An 18,881-nucleotide genomic window follows, 5' to 3' on the forward strand; every position below is an offset into this window, starting at 1 on the left:
CACAACCCTGGGCTGGGGCCAGCAGCTGAGTTTTCCCAGCCGTAGAGCTGTGCTGAGAACTGTACAGGAGTTCAGGACAGTTATATTGGTCTCAAAATGGCCAACCCAATCTAAGTTAGACTAACTATATAAAAACTGTGCAAAGAAGTTTTGTCCTTCTCAGTAATGAAATCAACAACCAAACTGCCAGCTCAGAACTGAAACTCTGTGTTAAACCTTTTCTGTTTTGTGTCCTGAGAGACCTAAAAATGGATCGTTTTACTGTTTGCAAGTGTTATAATGAGCTCAGAATAGTTGAGGGACAGAATTCAACGTTATCTCTGTTTGCAATTTACAGCAAATATCTAATTTTGTTTTACTTCAGTATATTCTGTCAACTACCCCTCCCCCACTTATACTAGCTTCAACAAAAAAGGTCTAAAACCCCTCAAGGAGTTAACAGATAACAATCAAGCATATAAGGGCATATTTAGGCAGTTTAAAATGTATAGTGTTTATCCAGTAAATAAATGACATCAGAATTGTTCTGGTCTACTGTGTACAATAGCTGATTTAGAGCTAATATTTGAAAATTTTCTGTATTTAACTAATCTTTCTTAATAGCCTGTGATGTCAATGGGCCAAGTTGCTTAGATTTTTAGTTTATTTCTTATGTCTATAGCTAACATTTGAGGGAAAGATCTGTCTCTTAATTTGATATTGTTATTTCAAATTTAAAGATTATTTTTGCTATTTCACTCAATATGTAAGCATTAACATTTATATGATTTATCTCTTTGAATTTCAGGAACAGAAAACATTTGGAATATTTGTATCAATGACCAGGTCTTAACAATGATCTTATGATTGTGGATTTGAAAACAGAAAGGGACTCAGACAAAAGAATTATGGTTCTTAACATCTCCAGCAATGAAGATGAGTTGAACCTCTGATGGGTGAAATTTCTGGAATGGACAACAAACTTTTTGAAGAGGATCAGGTGTCACGTGATTCTACACCTACCAGGTGTCAGGAGACTTCAGAGGACACAATGAATGAAGAATATGAAACAAAGGCAGAAGAATGGGAATGCCAATTGGAAGTCCAGCACATTCTGCTGGAGCCTGAATCCAGTTCTCTATCTATGTCATACCTAATAAACTGCAATGAGACATCTGTGGAGCCTGGCATGGTTATAAGCAGCGTCACTGCTGCTGATGAACCTGATATAAAGCATTTTTGTGAAGAATTACTATATTCTTCAGCACACAAATCTAAGTACAATCCTGTGCACTTGCCCTTACATACTGCCTGTCCCTCCCCATTCCTTCCAAGAGGAAGCTCAGATGAACTATCAGAAAGGGTTCACAAGATCAGAGTGAGGAAACACAAACCAAGTGCTATCTCTTTTTCTGACTTTGAATTTTTATCACTTGGAACTAATGCTAAATTCCATCTTTGTGAAGTAACAGAAACATCTGAAGAGGACGAGGAGAGGGGTGGTGATGATGACGTGTTTACAGAGCTGCCCCAACCTGGGGTATTTCTTAACGGTCTTCATAAAAGGGCTGTTTCCCAAGGAAAAAGAGAAGAACAAGAACACTGCAAAAGTCAGCATATCCATCATGTAGAGAGTTCCTGTGAGCATTCTGAAGGGACCCTGGATAACCACAAAAGGGAAGAAAAGCAAATGGCTTTGGTGGTAAGACAAGCTAATTTCTTGTTCCAACCAGACAAGTTGTACCTAAGCAGCATTATTTTAGTTCAGCTAAGAGGGTGCAGATTGCTAAAATTTCATATCTTTTTAACTGCGTAATTATAATTGGAGTGTACTAACTTAATCTATAAATAGGTTAGTTTGAATATAAAAAAATGTTAGCGTCAATATGAACAATCCTTGTGCATTTTCTTGAAGCTTTCTATACAGCACATTCAAAAGTTACACCCCCATCCCTCCTTCCATAAAAATTTGTTGAAATCCATAGATCCCTGGTTTATTCTTTTGTGGTCTTCATCAAAAAACTGTAATGAGCTTGGCTCTTATTGTTTTGCTCTGGCTGCTTTGGACTCATTTGGTAACACAAAGCAGCTATAAACAAATTTAACTAGCTAGTTAATATTTTTTTACAGTTGCTTTGCAGCATCAGGCTGGCATAAAGCAGCTGGAATGTACCAATAATCTGGCCCTAGGCCTCTTCTTTAATTAAAATGTACTGCCAGAAGTCAAACTTTGTCCATTCTATAAATTTATTATTAATCCAAAGAAACATACACAGCTGACAATACAGTAACAACAAAAATATTATACTATATTTTCAAAATGATGAAAAAGGAAAAACTTGAATCAATCAAAACTATTTCTTCAATTTTTCTTGCTATACTTCCATTAGCCTGAGCTTTAAACTTCATTTTTATCCTCAGATTGGAAAATTGGCTCTTTCATTTTTTCCTGCTCCAGCAGAGACTACCTGGTGCAGTATCTCTCCCTTGCTACACAAGTGACACTGTGCTGGCTAACACTGAAATACATTTCCAGTGGCTGTGGATAGCTCTAAGCAGGCATAATTAAGGTTGCAGTCAGGGAGTGGAATGGGTGAAGTGGCTCTGTGGAAGTTGCTTCTTATACATACTCCTTGGTGGTGTGATCTATCATACAGCGAGCCATTGGAAGGGGAAATTTCATACTCATTTCCCTGTGCTAACATACAAGCAAGGTTGCAAACTGATCCATTAAATAGATAATCTGTATCTGTCTTATTATGCCATTGAACTTCTTAAGGAAAAAAACAATTCTTATTATTAAGAAAAAAAAAGAGATTCAGGACAACTCTAAGGAAATACAGTAACAAGAACCAAACTGTAGTCTTTTGAGCATTAATTGTTTGAGTAATAACCCATGTTCTTTGGCACTGGGGGAGTATAATAAAATTCATACACACTTTCCAACTGAATTCTCACTAGTCTGGGATCCAATACTTGGATCCAAATCAAGTTTAGCTCTAGTATAAAAATGCACAGCTGTCTCTGTAGTTGGGGAAAGCAAATCTACAATCTTAAACTGCATGGACTATCAGACCTGCCTGGTCATCTTTTCCATTTTTTAATATTGACTTAATACTTTTGCTATCAAGGAGCTTTGATTACAGTGATGTAAGGTACTTACAGCCTCAGCATCTCCTACTTCTATACATTCCTTTTTTCCCTCAAATATATGTTATAAGATTGTAAACACTTACACAAAGTTTATCCCATTATAGCTCCAATAACTTCTGATTTATGACAGCATAAGAAAGAGTACAAATCAGGACCATAACATTTAAATAAGAAAATATTATATATCTAATGCTTAATTCGTTCTTGCTTCTTTCTGAATCTTGTTTTGTATCCTAAGAAACAATTCTGTGCCTGGTGCCTGTTGACATCAATGATAATTTTGCTGCTGACTTCCAGAGTAGGACTGTTTCTCCTCCTGTTTATTACTATGCTGTGAAAGCAAAATATTCTTTGGGATCATAATTGTTTTTTATGAGAGTAATAAATTGAACTGAAACAGCAATGATAGAGCTCTTGGGAGGTATAGAATACTGGATTGTTACTCATTGTCTGCCCCTTGGTTGAAATCCTATCCAGTGTGTTTTGAGTGACATGATAATTACGTTTCCATATTTGGCACTGCTAGCCTCCTGGCCATTTGCTTTGCAAAACACTATGCTTATCATATGGGTAGCTATTGCTTTATTTCATCTAGATGAAACAGCTTGAATTAGATGGGTGAACACTTTAAAAAAAGGTAAAAATTAGTTAACATTTACTCTAACGTCAATATCTTTGGGGTTACAGGAAAACATACACTTCTCACCATATCTATTAATAAAATGAGGTATCAGTAAATTTATTTTAGAATTCAGCTGAAGTATCTGTTGTATTTTGGGGTAATAATTCTCAGTCACAGTATGTGAACCCTTCACTGGTTCAGCTAAAAGCGTATTTTGTCTTCATAACTCCTAAGGTTCTTCAATCATCATTATAACCGTTGTTGTAGTCTTAAGTCTGTTGAGGTACTTGTACCAACTACTGCTATTAGAAAACCTCATACTGGGCTTTTTCAGAAATACTGGACCACATGTTACATAACTCTCATAGTAAAATCCCAGTGACAAACAGTTTATTGAATTGTTATGCTGTTACTATAATTTATGCTTTTGCATTCATTCAAGAACAGTAGTGTCTGCATTTCTATTAATGTAAACATGCATCAAATTGCAAGACTAACATCCTCTTACTTCACTATACTGAAGGTCATTCCTGTGGATAAGAGAGGCTAGGACTGGTTGTCATTTAGCTTACTTTATGCCCGTGCCATAAAATAAACTCAAGGATGCATCTTATAGTACAACAGAATGGATTATAAATTTCTAGGCAAGCTTGTGGAACAGCCTAGTAAATCTCTGAGAACATGTCAAAAACATTTTAGAAAACGGTGCAGATTTAATAATGTAAATGTGTAATCCTTCTGTCAGAGTGTTTCTATATTTAAATGGGTACATATCACTGTAAGAAAGGCTCCAGTAAACAAAAAAAGTGTAGCCTGTGAAATTTTTAGTAAGTCATATTAATTTTTGTTCTGGAAGCGTTCAGCATGACTAGTTCAGACCCATGCTAATGACATGGATCACTGTCTAGTTCTCTCTCTTATTTAGAGGTGAGGCTACAGAATAATTTCTCTGTAGTGAAAAGAAATGACCTAACCGTAGGCACTGTCAGAGTAAAGCCTCTGCCAATAGCAGTAATTATTAAGGCCTGAAACATAAAAAAGGTAACAAATCACCTTTACCATACCGTTATGGGATATCCAACATGTTAGTATGAATGATATCCTGATGCCTAACTTCATACTACCACAGCTGACTTTGAAATAATGATTAGGATCTATCCTGTAGGGCATTCCTAAGTAAATGTACTTTCTATTGATCTGTTTATTCTGGATGTCAATACTGACCTAAACAGGGTTAAGGAATAGTTTAGTTGCTAAGAAAAAACTAAGCTTAAAACCACTAAAATACAAATAGTCATTGTTTATTATTTCTTCTCTAGGTAACAAAAGATTGCCTACTTTCTTTAAAGTGTCCTCCTATCATGGCATAACTGTGCAGCAGCAAATGTTGTAAGGACTAGGGTGGTAACTCCTATTTTATGAGAGATACCTCATTTACCCCAAGTAGCACTCTACTGTGCAAATAATCCCACTGAAATAATCTCGCCATACGGCAGAGCCCAGCATGTGTAAAATGGTAGGATCTGGCTTCTTTGCTTCTTCTGTTAAGAGCTCACCCTAGCTATTTAACAGCGGACCCATGGCTTCCTTGCTCTTGCTTTTCTGACCAATATATTTATAGAGCCTCTTCTTGTTGTCTTTAACTTTCCTCACCAGGTGTAGTCCATCGTTGACCTTCACCTCCCTGATATTGTTCCTGCCGTTTCTTGCTACTTTTTGGTATGCTCCATGACCTGCCTGTTTTTCCATTGCCTGTAGGCTTTCCTTTCACTTTTGAGGAATCCTAGGAGCCCCTTGTGGAGCAACTTTGGTCTCTTGCTATTCTTCTTATGCTTCCAGCATGTTAGAATACCTGCTTGTTAGGCTTCAAATTCTGAAGCTTCTAATACTCCTGAGCCCCTTTATCTTTCAGCCTGTTATCCCACGGTGTTATGTCTACTATCTCCTTGGGTCAGCTGAAATCCACATTTTGATATCCAGTGTTTTAGTTTTGCTTACCACATGCTTTCCCCATTTCATAATCATGAATGTTATCATACTGTGTTCACTTCCTCCCAAGTTTCCCCTCACTTTCACATCGAATTAACCTGGTCTTCCCAATTGGTCAAAACAAGATCCAAGATAGATGATCTCCTAGTTATATCCTCAACTTTCTGAAACAGAAAGTTGTCCTCCACACAAATTAGGAACTTCTCAACATTTTACATTTGCATGTGCTATTCTTCCAGCAGATAATCCAGAAAAAATGAAGACTCCCAACACTGCCATTTCATAATTTTTGGATAATATTGTCATCTGAAAGAATGCCTCGTCCACCTCTTTTTCCTGACTTGGCAGTCTATAGCAAATCTTCACCATTAAATCATATCTGGAGCTTTCACCTTTATTTTTACCAAAATACACTCTGATGTGCTACTGTCTTCCTCCTGAACCAGGCAACAAGTATGTATATTTTTGATAGATACAGCAATGCCACCACCTTTTCTCCCAACCTTATCCTTCCAAAACAAAGCATAACCCTTAATGTTGATGTTCTAGCCATAAGAGTTGTCCTATCAGCTGATTGTTGGTCTCAGTCTGTTTCAGCCTAGAGCTAGCCAGTCAGAAAATTAAACACTGCATTGTTTCTGAATTCTCACCCTTCTCTAAATCTAACATTGGGATCTAATGGTGGTGCAGCCTCCCACCTTTTGCATAATACCGTGGCAGGTAGAGCACTTGCCTAGAGCTAGAATTACCCGGTCATTTGGCCCTCTTCAGCCTAAAAGGCTTAAAGCCATTAATCCCACCAGAGCCCAGGTGGGGGGAAAATTCTTCACTCCTCCTATTGAAGCTGTGCAGCCAGAAATTCAACATTCCTAATAAAAAAGAGAGTGAGCAAAAGGGAGCCTGACTGCATAGTTCAATGAGGTTGGGATCCTGGGTCCCACTGCCAGGTCCTGAGAGGGGTAGTTAGCTGTGTTAGTTTGAAGTCATGAAAAAGAAAGGCAGAGAGTAACTGGTTCAGAGGCATAAGCTTTCATAGGTATTCATCAAATACTACATCATCTTAGAGTCTATCTGCTCCCTCCCCCCCCTTCAGTGACTGTCTGGTTTAAAATGTGAAAACAGTGAAGGGAGAGGGACTGGAAGCCAGGACTCCCTTCTGCTAAGGGTATGTTAGGCACACTCCCAGTATAGTATAGTTAATATATCAGTTCCCTCTGGGGGCTTTTTTTTAATCAGCCATCTAAATGTCTATCCACATTCCATGTAGATACGTAGTATATGGATCTGGGTGTAGTCTTTTAAACTCTTCCACTTCTACAGAAAGTTGCTACAAAATGGTGCTTGTGTCAGAGAACCCAATTATTTTTTAATTGTGCCTGACTGAAAGTCTTTGAGTAATTCTTTATGTTCGTTGGTCACAGTGGACAGATTTTCCTGTACATGGAATTCCATGTAAATAAATCTTACCAAGAAAACCTTAAAGAAGGAATTATATCTCAGAAAGGTGAATAACTGTACTGTCTCAGTTTGCTAGCCAAAGCATTTGAGACATGGAACCTAATGTACTGAACCTGTTAATCCCCACTGAACTACATTCAAGACTTGATGAGGCTATGTAGACACTGTAGTGAAGGGTGGTCCTACTTCTCCTTTTGCCTTTCTATTGGAAGGTAGGCTGGGATGTGAGCTAAATCAATGAGATAAGCTTGGACTCTATCTCTGCAGTTAATACTTATGTTCACTAGTACCTAGCTCTACAAGTTATTTTATTGACTTCAGTGGGACTAATTGTGGTGCTAGGTAGTACTAGATATGAATAAATGTGACAAAATAGCCCAGAGGACAAACTATATAAAAATAAAAGATCAATTCCACAAAAGTATATTTAAACCATATATTTTAACTTTAGATATGATTCTTTGGAAAAAAAATGAATTGTTTTGTGTAATGTTCCAATATATTTTGAACAGATTCTATAAAAAAAATAATAATCAGCTTTCACTTGAAGGAATAATGGATCTTTGACAACAAATCAACAAAGTACCATGGGGAAGTCATTAAAGAAAAAAGGATTGAGAATGGAAAAAACAAGTTCAATGCTAATTAGCAAGATATTGTAGCAATCAGTCTTATAAAATGATTAATTTGGGCCATTTGGTTGATTTTGGCCACCAAATGTGAATTATATACCCATGTTCTGTTGTTCTTTAATACAGTCATATGAGAGGCAACACATACAGAGATTGGTCAGAGGATATAGTAGAGGCTTCATCTCTTTCTTTCCAGTTCTATGGAGACTTCTGTTTCTCCTCTTCTTTCTCTTCCCCTCTCCCACCCCTCAGCTGAATTTCTATAACAGGATAGGAAAGAGAATAGCTGCAAGGCTATAGGGTCTTTCATATGAAAAATCATGCTGGCTCTGTTATCGTGATCTCCTTTGGGTTCCTTCTTTGCAGAGTATAAGACCATCTGAGTGGTTGTGGTGGGTACCTGAATAGCCTTTGGCAGTCACTTTTCTCCTCATTCCTCTCTCCTTTACATACACTTCAAGACTTGGGGGCTTCCCACTTCAGAAGTAGAGCAAACCTTAACCACATACTCTATGAAATAGGTAGGAAGAGATATTGTGACTTGGAATCTGTGAAGGTCCTAGCCCTTATTTGTTTTTCAAACATGGGAAAGGACTTGGAGGAAAGCTGATAGTTATTTTGATCACGATGCATCTTTGCTAGTCAATAAACAAATCTATGAAAAAATCCACATTGTTTTAGTAATATCAGACATACATAACTTTTCACTAGGTGTGCTCTGGGTCAGAAATGGCAGGAACCTTTATATGACTTTTGAAAAAGAACTTTTTCACTAATTTTAACACTTCTCAAATCTAGGGGTGAATGAGCATTGCTTTGTCCACAATATATTTGCTCCCTTTGTTGCAGTCCTACTTCAACACTATAGGTCTTCCAAGTAGGACATAGTATATTTTGCGATAAGCTTAAACTATGATGTGATGAGATGGAAATGGAGATATGCTGTCAATTTCCTTCTTATTGCAAAGGTGAATATCTTGATTGCAAAAATCTCAGTTTAGAAAATGTCAATACAGTAAATAGCAGTACTACTAGAACTTTACAAGTATAATGAAGTAAGAACACATCAGAATTGAAGAACTCTGGTATATTGTGGCTAGGCTATATACTATCGAACCTATCGTGTTTCTCATCTCAAGATGTGAGCATAATACCTAGTGCAGCCACTGAATAGTAGTTGTTGCACAAAATACTGTACATCTGATGAACTGGCAATCCAATTTTCTCAATGTACAGCACATTCAACAGCACTAAAGTGATTAAAATGTATATACAACAAGAAGAAAAACACCTCATGACAGAGGCATGGGCTAATTTCTACCATCCTTACTCATTTCTGCCGCTAGCTTTATTAAAGGAAATGGAAATACTTGAGACTCAATAATAATAAGTGGTAGAATCTGCTGGTTTGGAATAGCTTCCATAAATTTCTTAGCTTAAATAGCTACTTGTTTACCATTGGCTCTTTATGGCACACGAGGTTGCAAATCTCCATCATTCTGCATGTTATTAATCAGTTCTTTAAAATGTGAGATTATAAAACAGTAAAACACCAAGAAAATGTAGAAAACAAAATGCAATATGCATCAGCAAAACAACCCTGGAATAGATTTTCAAACTGCCTGAGACAGAAATGTAAAATGAGTTATTTTTCAACTTGGTGCTGCAGTTAAGTAGTAGAGATGACAGGAGGTAGGATCATGATGAATTATTATGGCACGATGTGTAGCCATAGGGTGGTATTCATGTGTAAATCTTTGGCCTTTAGAGTTGTTTTAATTACACTGCGAATTACCTTTATTCATAAGCTATTAGTACATTTTCATGCTTATTTTTAAAATGGAAAAGGATAAGCAGGTAATATACTTACAAGGCAATTTTTTTTAGGATTTGGTAGATAAAATGAGAGGCAGACTTAAATATGCAGGATATTAAGACATTTACTTGTGATGTTTATTTGAATATTTCAGAATCATATTGCTATAGTTATTGGAAATCCAGATTCCGAATTTGGTTCAATCTTCTTTATGCAATAAGTGCAGTGATATAACTGGCATACCAATCTCTAGTCAATAACCCCATAAAAAAGAATTACATAACTGTATTCATAAAGAAAACATTAACAAATGATGTACTACATCCACTTCTCATTCTGTCAGGTGAAGAAGGTAGAGGTCAGTCATCACTTGATCCCATCCAAATCAGGGGAATTGATTTTCCGCTCTATTCAGCACTGGTGAGGCCTCACCTGGAGTACTGTGTCCAGTTTTGGGCCCTACACTTCAAGAAGGATGTGGACAATTTGGAAAGAGTCCAGCATAGAGCAACAAAAAATGATCAGGGGCCTAGAAGACAAGACTCACAAGGAAAGGCAGAAAGAACTAGGGTCATTTAGCCTGGAGAGAAGACAGGACTTAGGGGGGATTTGGTAAGTGTTCAAATATCCAAAGGGTGATTATAGAGAGGATGGAGATGGGCTTTTCTCTGTGGCTGTAGGCTCTAGGAGCAATGGCCTCAAACTGCAGAAGGGGAAATTTAGGCTGGAGATTAGGAGTACCTTCCTGTCTATGAGGCACTGAGATAAGTTGGTGCTGCAGTTGCTGCTCTTATACTTAGAGAAGTTGTAGAATCTCCATCCTTAGAAACTTTCAAAAGGTACTGGGATGGGATGGTTTAGTCAGGAGTGATCCTGCCTTGAGCAGGGGGCTGGACTAGATGGCCTTTTGAGTTCCCTTCCAGCCCTACTTTTCTAATATTTTGTGATCACCGGAAATTGCTCAAGTTATTGGTATGTGAAATTGTTGCTTCAGTTATTATTAAACCGTCTCTCTGGGTCAAACTTCTGTCAGGTAGACTTGTTTCTTTTCCATTACTCTCATATATAAAAGTGTATGTTTGCTACTTCTAAAGATTTCTAGCTAAGTTCTGATGCTGAGGGGATTAGACTTTCATATTTAGGTGATGGCCTTTTCCACTTACAGTGGAAGAAAGCAGTTCTGGCCTTTTCCACCTAAACCATTGTATTGTAGATACAGGTTACCTGCAGTATAAAAAGGCCTGCTTAAGTAATTATACTCATCAACAGTAGCAGAAAGGCTGCTAGAAAAGTAGAACCATCCGTGTCATACTGACTTGCATAACCTTTGTTTTTGACTTGCTGAGTATAAGACCTAAGTGTTTAGCAGTTCCAGCTAAGTTACCATGTGTATTATTTTTTTTCCCATAGATTTCATAGACATTAGGGCTGGAAGGGACCTCGGAAGATCATCGAGTCCAGCCCCCTGCCCAAAGGGCAGGAAGTCAGCCGGGTTCATAGGAACCCAGCAAGATGAGCATCCCATTTGCTCTTGAAGGTGTTCAATGTAGGCGCTTGAACCACCTCTGGTGGCAGGCTGTTCCAGACCTTGGGGGCTCGGACAGTAAAGAAATTCTTCCTTATGTCCAGCCTGAAACGGTCTTGTAGTAGTTTATGACCATTCGACTTAGTCGTCATCCCTTGGGGCGCTCTGGTGAACAAACGTTCCCCCAGATACTGGTGGTCACCCCTGATAAACTTATAGGTGGCCATCAGATCACCCCTGAGCCTGCGCTTTTCCAGGCTAAAGAGCCCCAGGGCTCTCAGCCTGTCATCGTAGGGTCTGCTTTCCTGACCTCTGATCATGCGTGTGGCTCTTCTCTGGACTCTCTCAAGCTTCTCCACATCCTTTTTGAATTGTGGAGCCCAAAACTGGACGCAGTACTCCAGCTGCGGCCTCACTAAGGCCGAGTTCAAGAGGAGAATGACGTCCTGGGATTTGCTTGAGAAGCATCTATGGATGCAAGCCAGCATTTTGGTCGCTTTACTAGCTGCAGCATCGCACTGCAGGCTCATGTTCATCTGGTGGTCAATGATGACCCCCAAGTCTCTTTCTTCCATAGTGTTAGCCAACATAGCACTGCCGAGCTGAGCCTGTCCAGGTCAGCCTGGATCACCCGCCTGTCTTCTGGTGTGGATGCTTTTCCCCGAAGTTTGGTGTCATCAGCGAACTTGGCCAGTCCGCTTCTGACTCCAATGTCCACATCATTAATGAAGATCTTGAACAGTATGGGTCCAAGGACAGAGCCTTGGGGGACCCCACTGGTCACAAGACACCACGATGAGTGACTTCCATCAATTACTACCCTCTGGGTCCGACCCCGGAGCCAGTTTTCCAGCTAGTGGATCGTGGAGGACCCAAGGCGACAATTGGCCAGTTTCTCTAAGAGGTGATTATGGGAAACCAGGTCAAAGGCTTTTTTGAAGTCAAGATATATGACATCAATCTCTTCTCCCTTGTCCAGGTGATAGGTCACCTGGTCGTAGAAGGAAATGAGATTGGTCAAGCAAGACCTACCCGCAACAAACCCGTGCTGGCTATCCCTTAAGATGTTGGCGTTGGCCAGTCCATTAAGGATGGCCTCTTTGATAAACTTTTCTAAGATCTTCCCCGGGATAGAAGTCAGGCTAATGGGCCTATAGTTAGCCGGATCCACTTTCTTCCCTTTCTTGAAGATAGGCACCACATTGGCCTTCTTCCAGTCTTCGGGCACTACACCAGAGCGCAATTATATATTCCTGTGTTTCATATATCAGTATATTCAGGGGGGAGATACCAGCACAATCCAGATCTCCAAGCACTCCATTGACCCACAGAATTCTAGCTGCCAGAGGCCGGGGACATGGTAGTCAATAGTAATATCAGAGAACAAAAAGTAGAAGATATACCCTGGTATAACTCCAGTGACTTTAAACCAGTTAATTCCTCATTGGAGATCACAGCATATTTTGGTATCTTGATACAGATTCTAAAAGATGTGGACAATTTTACCAAAAACTCATACTTTACCATATTCACCACAGGTGTTTTTGCTCTAGTGTCAAAAACTTTCTAAAAATCAGTAAAAATTAGGATGGTGAGTACAAATTGGATGAACTGTGTTGCTTTGTTCAATTATGTTACACAGTTTGAAAATATAATCAATGCAAGAACAAGTGAGGCATTAAAAGAGCTTGTTTTCAAAATCTCCTGTCAATAGCATTGTGGGTGCAGTAGGGTTTCTTTGGGACTGATGGCAGTGTGATAATACACAGTCATCATAGTTGCTTTCTTAGGTAAATCTTTTATTTCATTTCTCCGAGCTGGTGTTTTCTCTCCTTTGAAAAGTCATAGCAGCATTTTCAAATTCTCTTTGCTGCTTGCTTTGTGAAGATCTGAAGTTATTTTACCCTGGCCTGCCCCCTCTAAATTCTTTAGTTTAGTGGCAGTTGTTTTGAGTTTCCCGAAGGTTACTTACTTGCAGTTAGCATTAAGTTTTTGCAGGTTGTCTACTCTTTCCATGTTTTTCTTTTACTGATTTGTCATAGCAGCAACCAAAGTCAGCTGTGAGCTTTTTTTTGAGGTCTAGGACTGAATTCTCATTATCCCTTTTTTGACTGGCACCCTAGTTCTATCTATCAATATTAGCTCCGTCTTTTTTTGTTGAATATTTTAGCAGATTATCTATTTCTCTATATTTTTTCACTTTATGTTATAATTTCCCCTTGCCAGTTAGCCTTAAGGAGATGTAACTTTGCCTGTTACTTTTGGCAAAGGCACCCCATCTGGTCTCAGCAATCCACTCTTCTTTTCTTTCCTTGGAAATCCTTAAATATGTTCTCACCCATATTTTTGTATGCATTTCTGATGGTACTGTTCAGGTGGAAACCTTTTTTTGAGAGCTGAAGCACAAACACTGTTCTTGTTAGGGGTCTAATTCTGAAAGAATTGATTTTCTCTGTTGCTTTATTTGCAAGTAATTAATTTAATTGGCAACATGCAGATGATGCTTATGGCCCAGGTCTGTCTCCTTGTATGTTTAAACATGCTGAAGGGATGAATGAAGCTTTCAACACATGCAGAGGGTTCTTTTAGATCACTGTTATAGTGTCCGATGATACCATAGTTGCTTTCTGGATGCTTCTGCAAGGAAAACATGTACCTGTCACAACAAAATGATGGTGGTGGCAAAGTCCCATAAGCCATTTTCTGTTGCCATTATATAAACCAATTACAAGTGTGAAAAGAGTATCATTTCATCCATGATTGTCTGGTACAATTTCTGAATTCATATCATGCATGAAAATGAGTGTGTCATATTGTGGAACTCGGATAATTTGGTCTGGTAGAAAGTTATAGAATTTGGTTTTTTTCTTTCTTTGTTCCACTCACTCGTACGGGTAAAATTAAAAAATTGTCATCTTCACACATTGCATCTGAAATCTTGCATGTATCACTGTTAACTGGTTCCCAAACTAGCATAGCTCTTTGGTAGGCTCATTCATTCATGATCAGAGAAAATCTGTCCCTGAGTGGTTCATCATTTTTTTTACTTATATGTTTTGACACGATCTTCTGGCCGTGATATTTGTACTACCAAGACTGTCAATACTGTGCTTTGCTGTGGCAAGTCTATTTGCTAGCCTGTGACCTGATGAACTCTACTGGTGGTATGTCTACTCCTCAGGATATCTTTGCCAGACATTTTGAAGGGTAGGAGCCAAACACAAACTAGTTTCTCAGTCTGCCAGGTTTGGGATTGAAACTGACACCTCAAAATATATTCTATTACACACTGTAAAAAGATATTCTTGTCATGGAAACAAAGCAAAGATCTCACTAATCCGTGTCTCAGATCTCTGGATAAATAGATAATGCCCAAATGAACTAAATGACAGATATCAATCACCTTGGCTAGAAGCTGGTATCTTGAAGAGCCCACAGCTCCAGGTTCTCCTTCCATTGAGTACAGGTTTCCAGAATCTAGATACAGTGCTACAAGCTGGGAATCAGTTCAAGAGTTAAGAGATAGAAAATTACAGCATTGATGGACACCATAGAGCAGGGGTCAGTGACGTGGCCTGTGGGCTGGAACTGGAAGAGCCTGAGGATACAGCCTGTGGAGTCATGGCTTCAGAGGCATTTGGTGGGGAGCTGTGCTCATACTGCACTGGGTGCTGGGGACTCTGGCAGAGGGAGATCGCTCCCTGCACCGTGCAGCAGTCAGGCACCTGGGGCTGCAGCGGAGTAAAACTCTCCCTGTGCCATGCCCCACCTGGGCAGAAGGGAGAAGTGACAGTGGCATCTGGACCCTAGTATCCACCTCCTCTCTGCTGGCAAACATTGCTGACCCCTGCTATAGAGTGAGAGAGAAAAAGCCTGTCTGGGGAGCTCCTTTATAAATGTTTGACAGAAATGTTGTGCAAGACCATTCAAGTAATTAATTTACCTCTACAGCAGAATAAAGCCACAGTTGGGCTTTTTGCCAGATTTTAACTTACGGGAACAAGTCTCTGTGGGATCTCTCTTTTTATCTCTCTCTCTTCTTAAATATTTTTATAAGCCTCATTTTGCCTGTTAAGCTAATGTCTGGCTAAGAGGCCAACACTCAACAGAAAAAAAGTTCTTCTCAAGTCATGACTTCGTGGTGAATTAAATACATTGGCTGGAAACAAAAACAGTCAGGGGAATATAGGAACAGTGGTTCCAGAGAAATATAGACCCAGTATATATGAGAGAGTAGACAGCAGAGCAGGAAGGAACGTACCAATACAATTATCCAAAGTAAAGATGTGTCTTATGTTCTAAGGGAATCCAAGGGAAGGAGTGGGCTTGTTGGACAAATGTGACTGTGAAACTGGGAATAATCATGGGAAATTGTGGAAGCTGGGAGAAAAGTGAGATGTAAGAATTTTAGCTTGTGCAAATGACAAGTGAGGAGGAATGGTGGAGTTTTTAAAAGTTTATTTGTAGAAAAAAGTTATGCAATTTATATGATATAGCAGGGATGAGCAAAATACAGCCTATGGGCAGGATCTTTCATAGATTCATAGATAGTTAGGGGCTGGAAGGGACCTTGCAGATCATTGTGTCCAGCCCCCCCGCTCTAGGCAGGAAGACAACTGGGGTTAGGTGACCCCAGCGAGGTGATTGCACCACCTCTGGAGGAAGTTTATTTCACAGTCTGGACACTGACTGGGAAGGAGTTTTTTCTGGTATTAAGCCTGAAGCGGCCTTCCAGGAGTTTGTATCCATTGGTCCTGGTCTTCCCTGGGGGTGCCCTAGTGAACAGTTGTTCACTAAGCTCCTGATGCACTCTTCTGATATAGCAGTAAGCCACTATCAAGTCCTCTCTCAACCTTCTCTTCTTTAGGTTAAAGAGGCCCAGGGCCCTCAGTCTTTCTTTGTATGGCCTGCCTTGCAAGTCCCTGATCATACGGGTGGCTCTTTTCTGGACTCTCTCAAGGTTTTCCACGTCTTTATTGAAGTGCAGCACCTAGAACTGGACGCAGTACTCCAGCTGCAGTCTCACCAGTGCTGAGTACAGCGGGAGTATCACTTCCTTAGTTTTATGCAAGAAGCATCCATTGATGCATGCCAGCGTGTTGTTTGCCCTGCTGACCACTGCCTTGCACTGATGGCTCATATTCATGCGATGGTCAATCATTACCCCTGGGTCCCTTTTGGCCATGGTGCAAGTCAAGCTGTCACCACCGAGCCTGTATGTATGTTGAGGGTTGTTTGCCCCCAGATGGAGCATCTTACACTTGGAAGTGTTAAACTTCATCTGGTTCTGGTCTGCCCAACTCTCGAGCCTGTCTAGGGCCACCTTTATCTGCAGCCTATCTTCTGACGTGACCACACTGCCCCATAACTTGTTGTCTGCGAACTTGGCCAGCAAGCTGTTCACTCCCCCATCCAAATCATTGATAAAGATGTTGAAAAGCATCGGTTCAAGCACAGACCCCTGAGGGATCTTGCCTGCTGAGGCATTTTGTCCAGCCCATGTAGGATGAGGCCCCAGACAGGTAGGGACCAGTGTTCAGGAGTGGGATGGGTGAGCGAGGCTGGGATCATGGGGTGGGGTTGCAGAGCAGTGACAGCTCAGGGCACAGCTGTGATCCACTGCCCACACCGCCCTGCAACAGGTGCGGGGTCTGCGGGCAGGAGCATTCAGGGAGCAGATCGCAGCTCTGCTTCGGGTTGTGGCCCTGGCCCCACACTCCTGTTGCCTAAAGATCCTGGAACCAGGCCTGGACACAGCTTTATGTCCACCCCGGCACACACCCTGCCTGCACAGCTCCCAAAGACTACAGGGTGGTTACAGGGTGGTTATAGTGAGGGACCAGGGCAGAGTCCCAGATGTGGATTACAGCTCTGCCCTGGCCCTGCACTATCACTGCCCTGTGATCCTAGGTTCTCTGTGGAGACTGGCCGGGAGCCATGTGGGCATGGTATGCAGCCAGGCAGGCAAGATGGGGCTGCGGCTGGGCAGGGAGCTGCATCCCTGGCCAGGCCCAGGATCTTGGAGCAGTGACAATGCAGAGCTGGGGCCAGGGCAGAGCCACTATATGCTCCCGCACGTGGAACCCGTGCCCATCACAGGATCATGGCTCTGCCCTGGGCCCTGGCCCTGAGCTGTCACTGCCCTACAAACCTACCCCGTGATCCTGGCCTTGCCCGCCCATCCCACTCTGGAACACTGCTCCTCGCTGCCTAGGGCCCCATCCCACATAAGGAGTTTTGGTGAATTGTTGTGTGGGGCGGGGGGTACTGACCTGGCCTGCAACAGCTCAGCAAACTCCCTTTGTGGCCCACGGGCCCAAATAATTGCCCACGCTTATAATATAGTCAGACGGGGTTGAAACTAAATGTCAGCAGATTAACCTGAGAAACTAGATTTCAGAATAAAGTTCTTGTGACCCCATAAAACATATTAGACAAAAATTTCAAAAGAACGTCAGTCCTGCTTCAACACCAAAAGCTCGTTAGTTGCTTTTGAAAATTTTTCCTGTGTAGCATCTAAATAACAAAGCTGCCATTAAATTATCAGTATCCCATTTCTCTTCCTCATATGAAATTCCCATTTAAGTTAACATGACAGTTTTACAGGACTGGTGTGAAATGGCTCTTCCATTGTAATTAATCTTATTCAGTAACATCTATTATAAGCATAAAAATATGTTGCTGTTTCTCAAGCTTATTCTCAGCTCAAGAGAAATACTTTTCTTTGTTTAGGGATAAATTTGGTCTCAGGTATGCTTCATTTGACCTTTTTTTGTATTATTCAGTTGTGTTTTTCACATTCTAAGAACTTTTTTTCAGATGACTTTATGCCTGGAACAGCCTTCCTCCTCCATTGTACCAAGCAATCTCAACTTCATCCCTCAATGCTTCCTAAACACTCACTCTTTTGTTTGTTTTCTGCCACTGTCCATATCTACTCTTGAATCACACCCCATCATAATCTCTTTCATCTTGCTCATAACATTTTATTTTTGGCTTGTTTGACTATACTACAGAAAAACCCCACAGAAATTTCTTGGCTTGAAGATACAGGCCAAGCCTAACAACTCAGTCACATTTCTTTAGTGTTACTGTGGGACTTCAAAGGAAAAGCATTTCTTTTCTACCCAGTCCAGCTGTAGTAGATGGAATGCATTCAGCTCCATTTTCCTTTAGAATGTCAGCTCTGCGTTTGATAAAGATTCCCATCTCAACAATTAAAGTAACAGACCATTTAAAGGAGCCCCAGAGCTAAATGGATAGGGAATGACCTGGAAGGAAAAAAAAAAAGTCTGTTTTAAAATAGGCCTCCTTTCCCAGCAGCATTTTTGTGACCTGAACTCTTTAAATGTGTCGCTTATTTACAATATTAAGTGAATCAAATTAGTATTTACAAACACAGAGGGAGTTTTAAGTATCCACATACAATTTACAGAGTGACACAAGAGGCTAGAAGCTCCAGCAACGTTGGAAGTTAGAAAACATTCGAAAAATAGTTCACCAAAAATTATGGTCTCAAACCAAGATTTTCAAGGGAGAAGTGATTTTTGGGGGCCTCATGTTTGTAACATGATTGAAACATGATTATCAGAAGATGGGTGAAGAGCACATTTTGAACAGCAGCCTTCTTCAAAGTGTCTCAGGGAGGGCACCAAAAAACAGGCAATCCAACAGATTTACCTCTGAAAAATTCTGGCCTCAGTGTGC

At 40.4% G+C, this 18,881-nt stretch overlaps 1 protein-coding gene across 4 annotated transcripts in view; it reads left to right on the forward strand.

Moving 5' to 3' along the window:
- STARD13 (StAR related lipid transfer domain containing 13) overlaps positions 1-18,881 on the forward strand; it is a 499,481-nt gene that overhangs the window by 80,270 nt on the left and 400,330 nt on the right. For all 4 annotated transcript variants that reach the window (XR_003094657.1, XM_025207089.1, XM_025207090.1 and 1 more), the window contains one exon: positions 788-1,681. Coding sequence is in view for 3 of the 4 variants with exons in the window: in XM_025207089.1 (XP_025062874.1) it covers positions 932-1,681 (750 nt within the window). In the remaining variant the exon portion in view is untranslated. The remainder of the gene's footprint in view (positions 1-787; positions 1,682-18,881) is intronic.

This window comes from Alligator sinensis, unplaced genomic scaffold, assembly GCF_000455745.1.
Source record: "Alligator sinensis unplaced genomic scaffold, ASM45574v1 scaffold406_1, whole genome shotgun sequence".
Taxonomy (NCBI): Eukaryota; Metazoa; Chordata; order Crocodylia; family Alligatoridae; genus Alligator; species Alligator sinensis.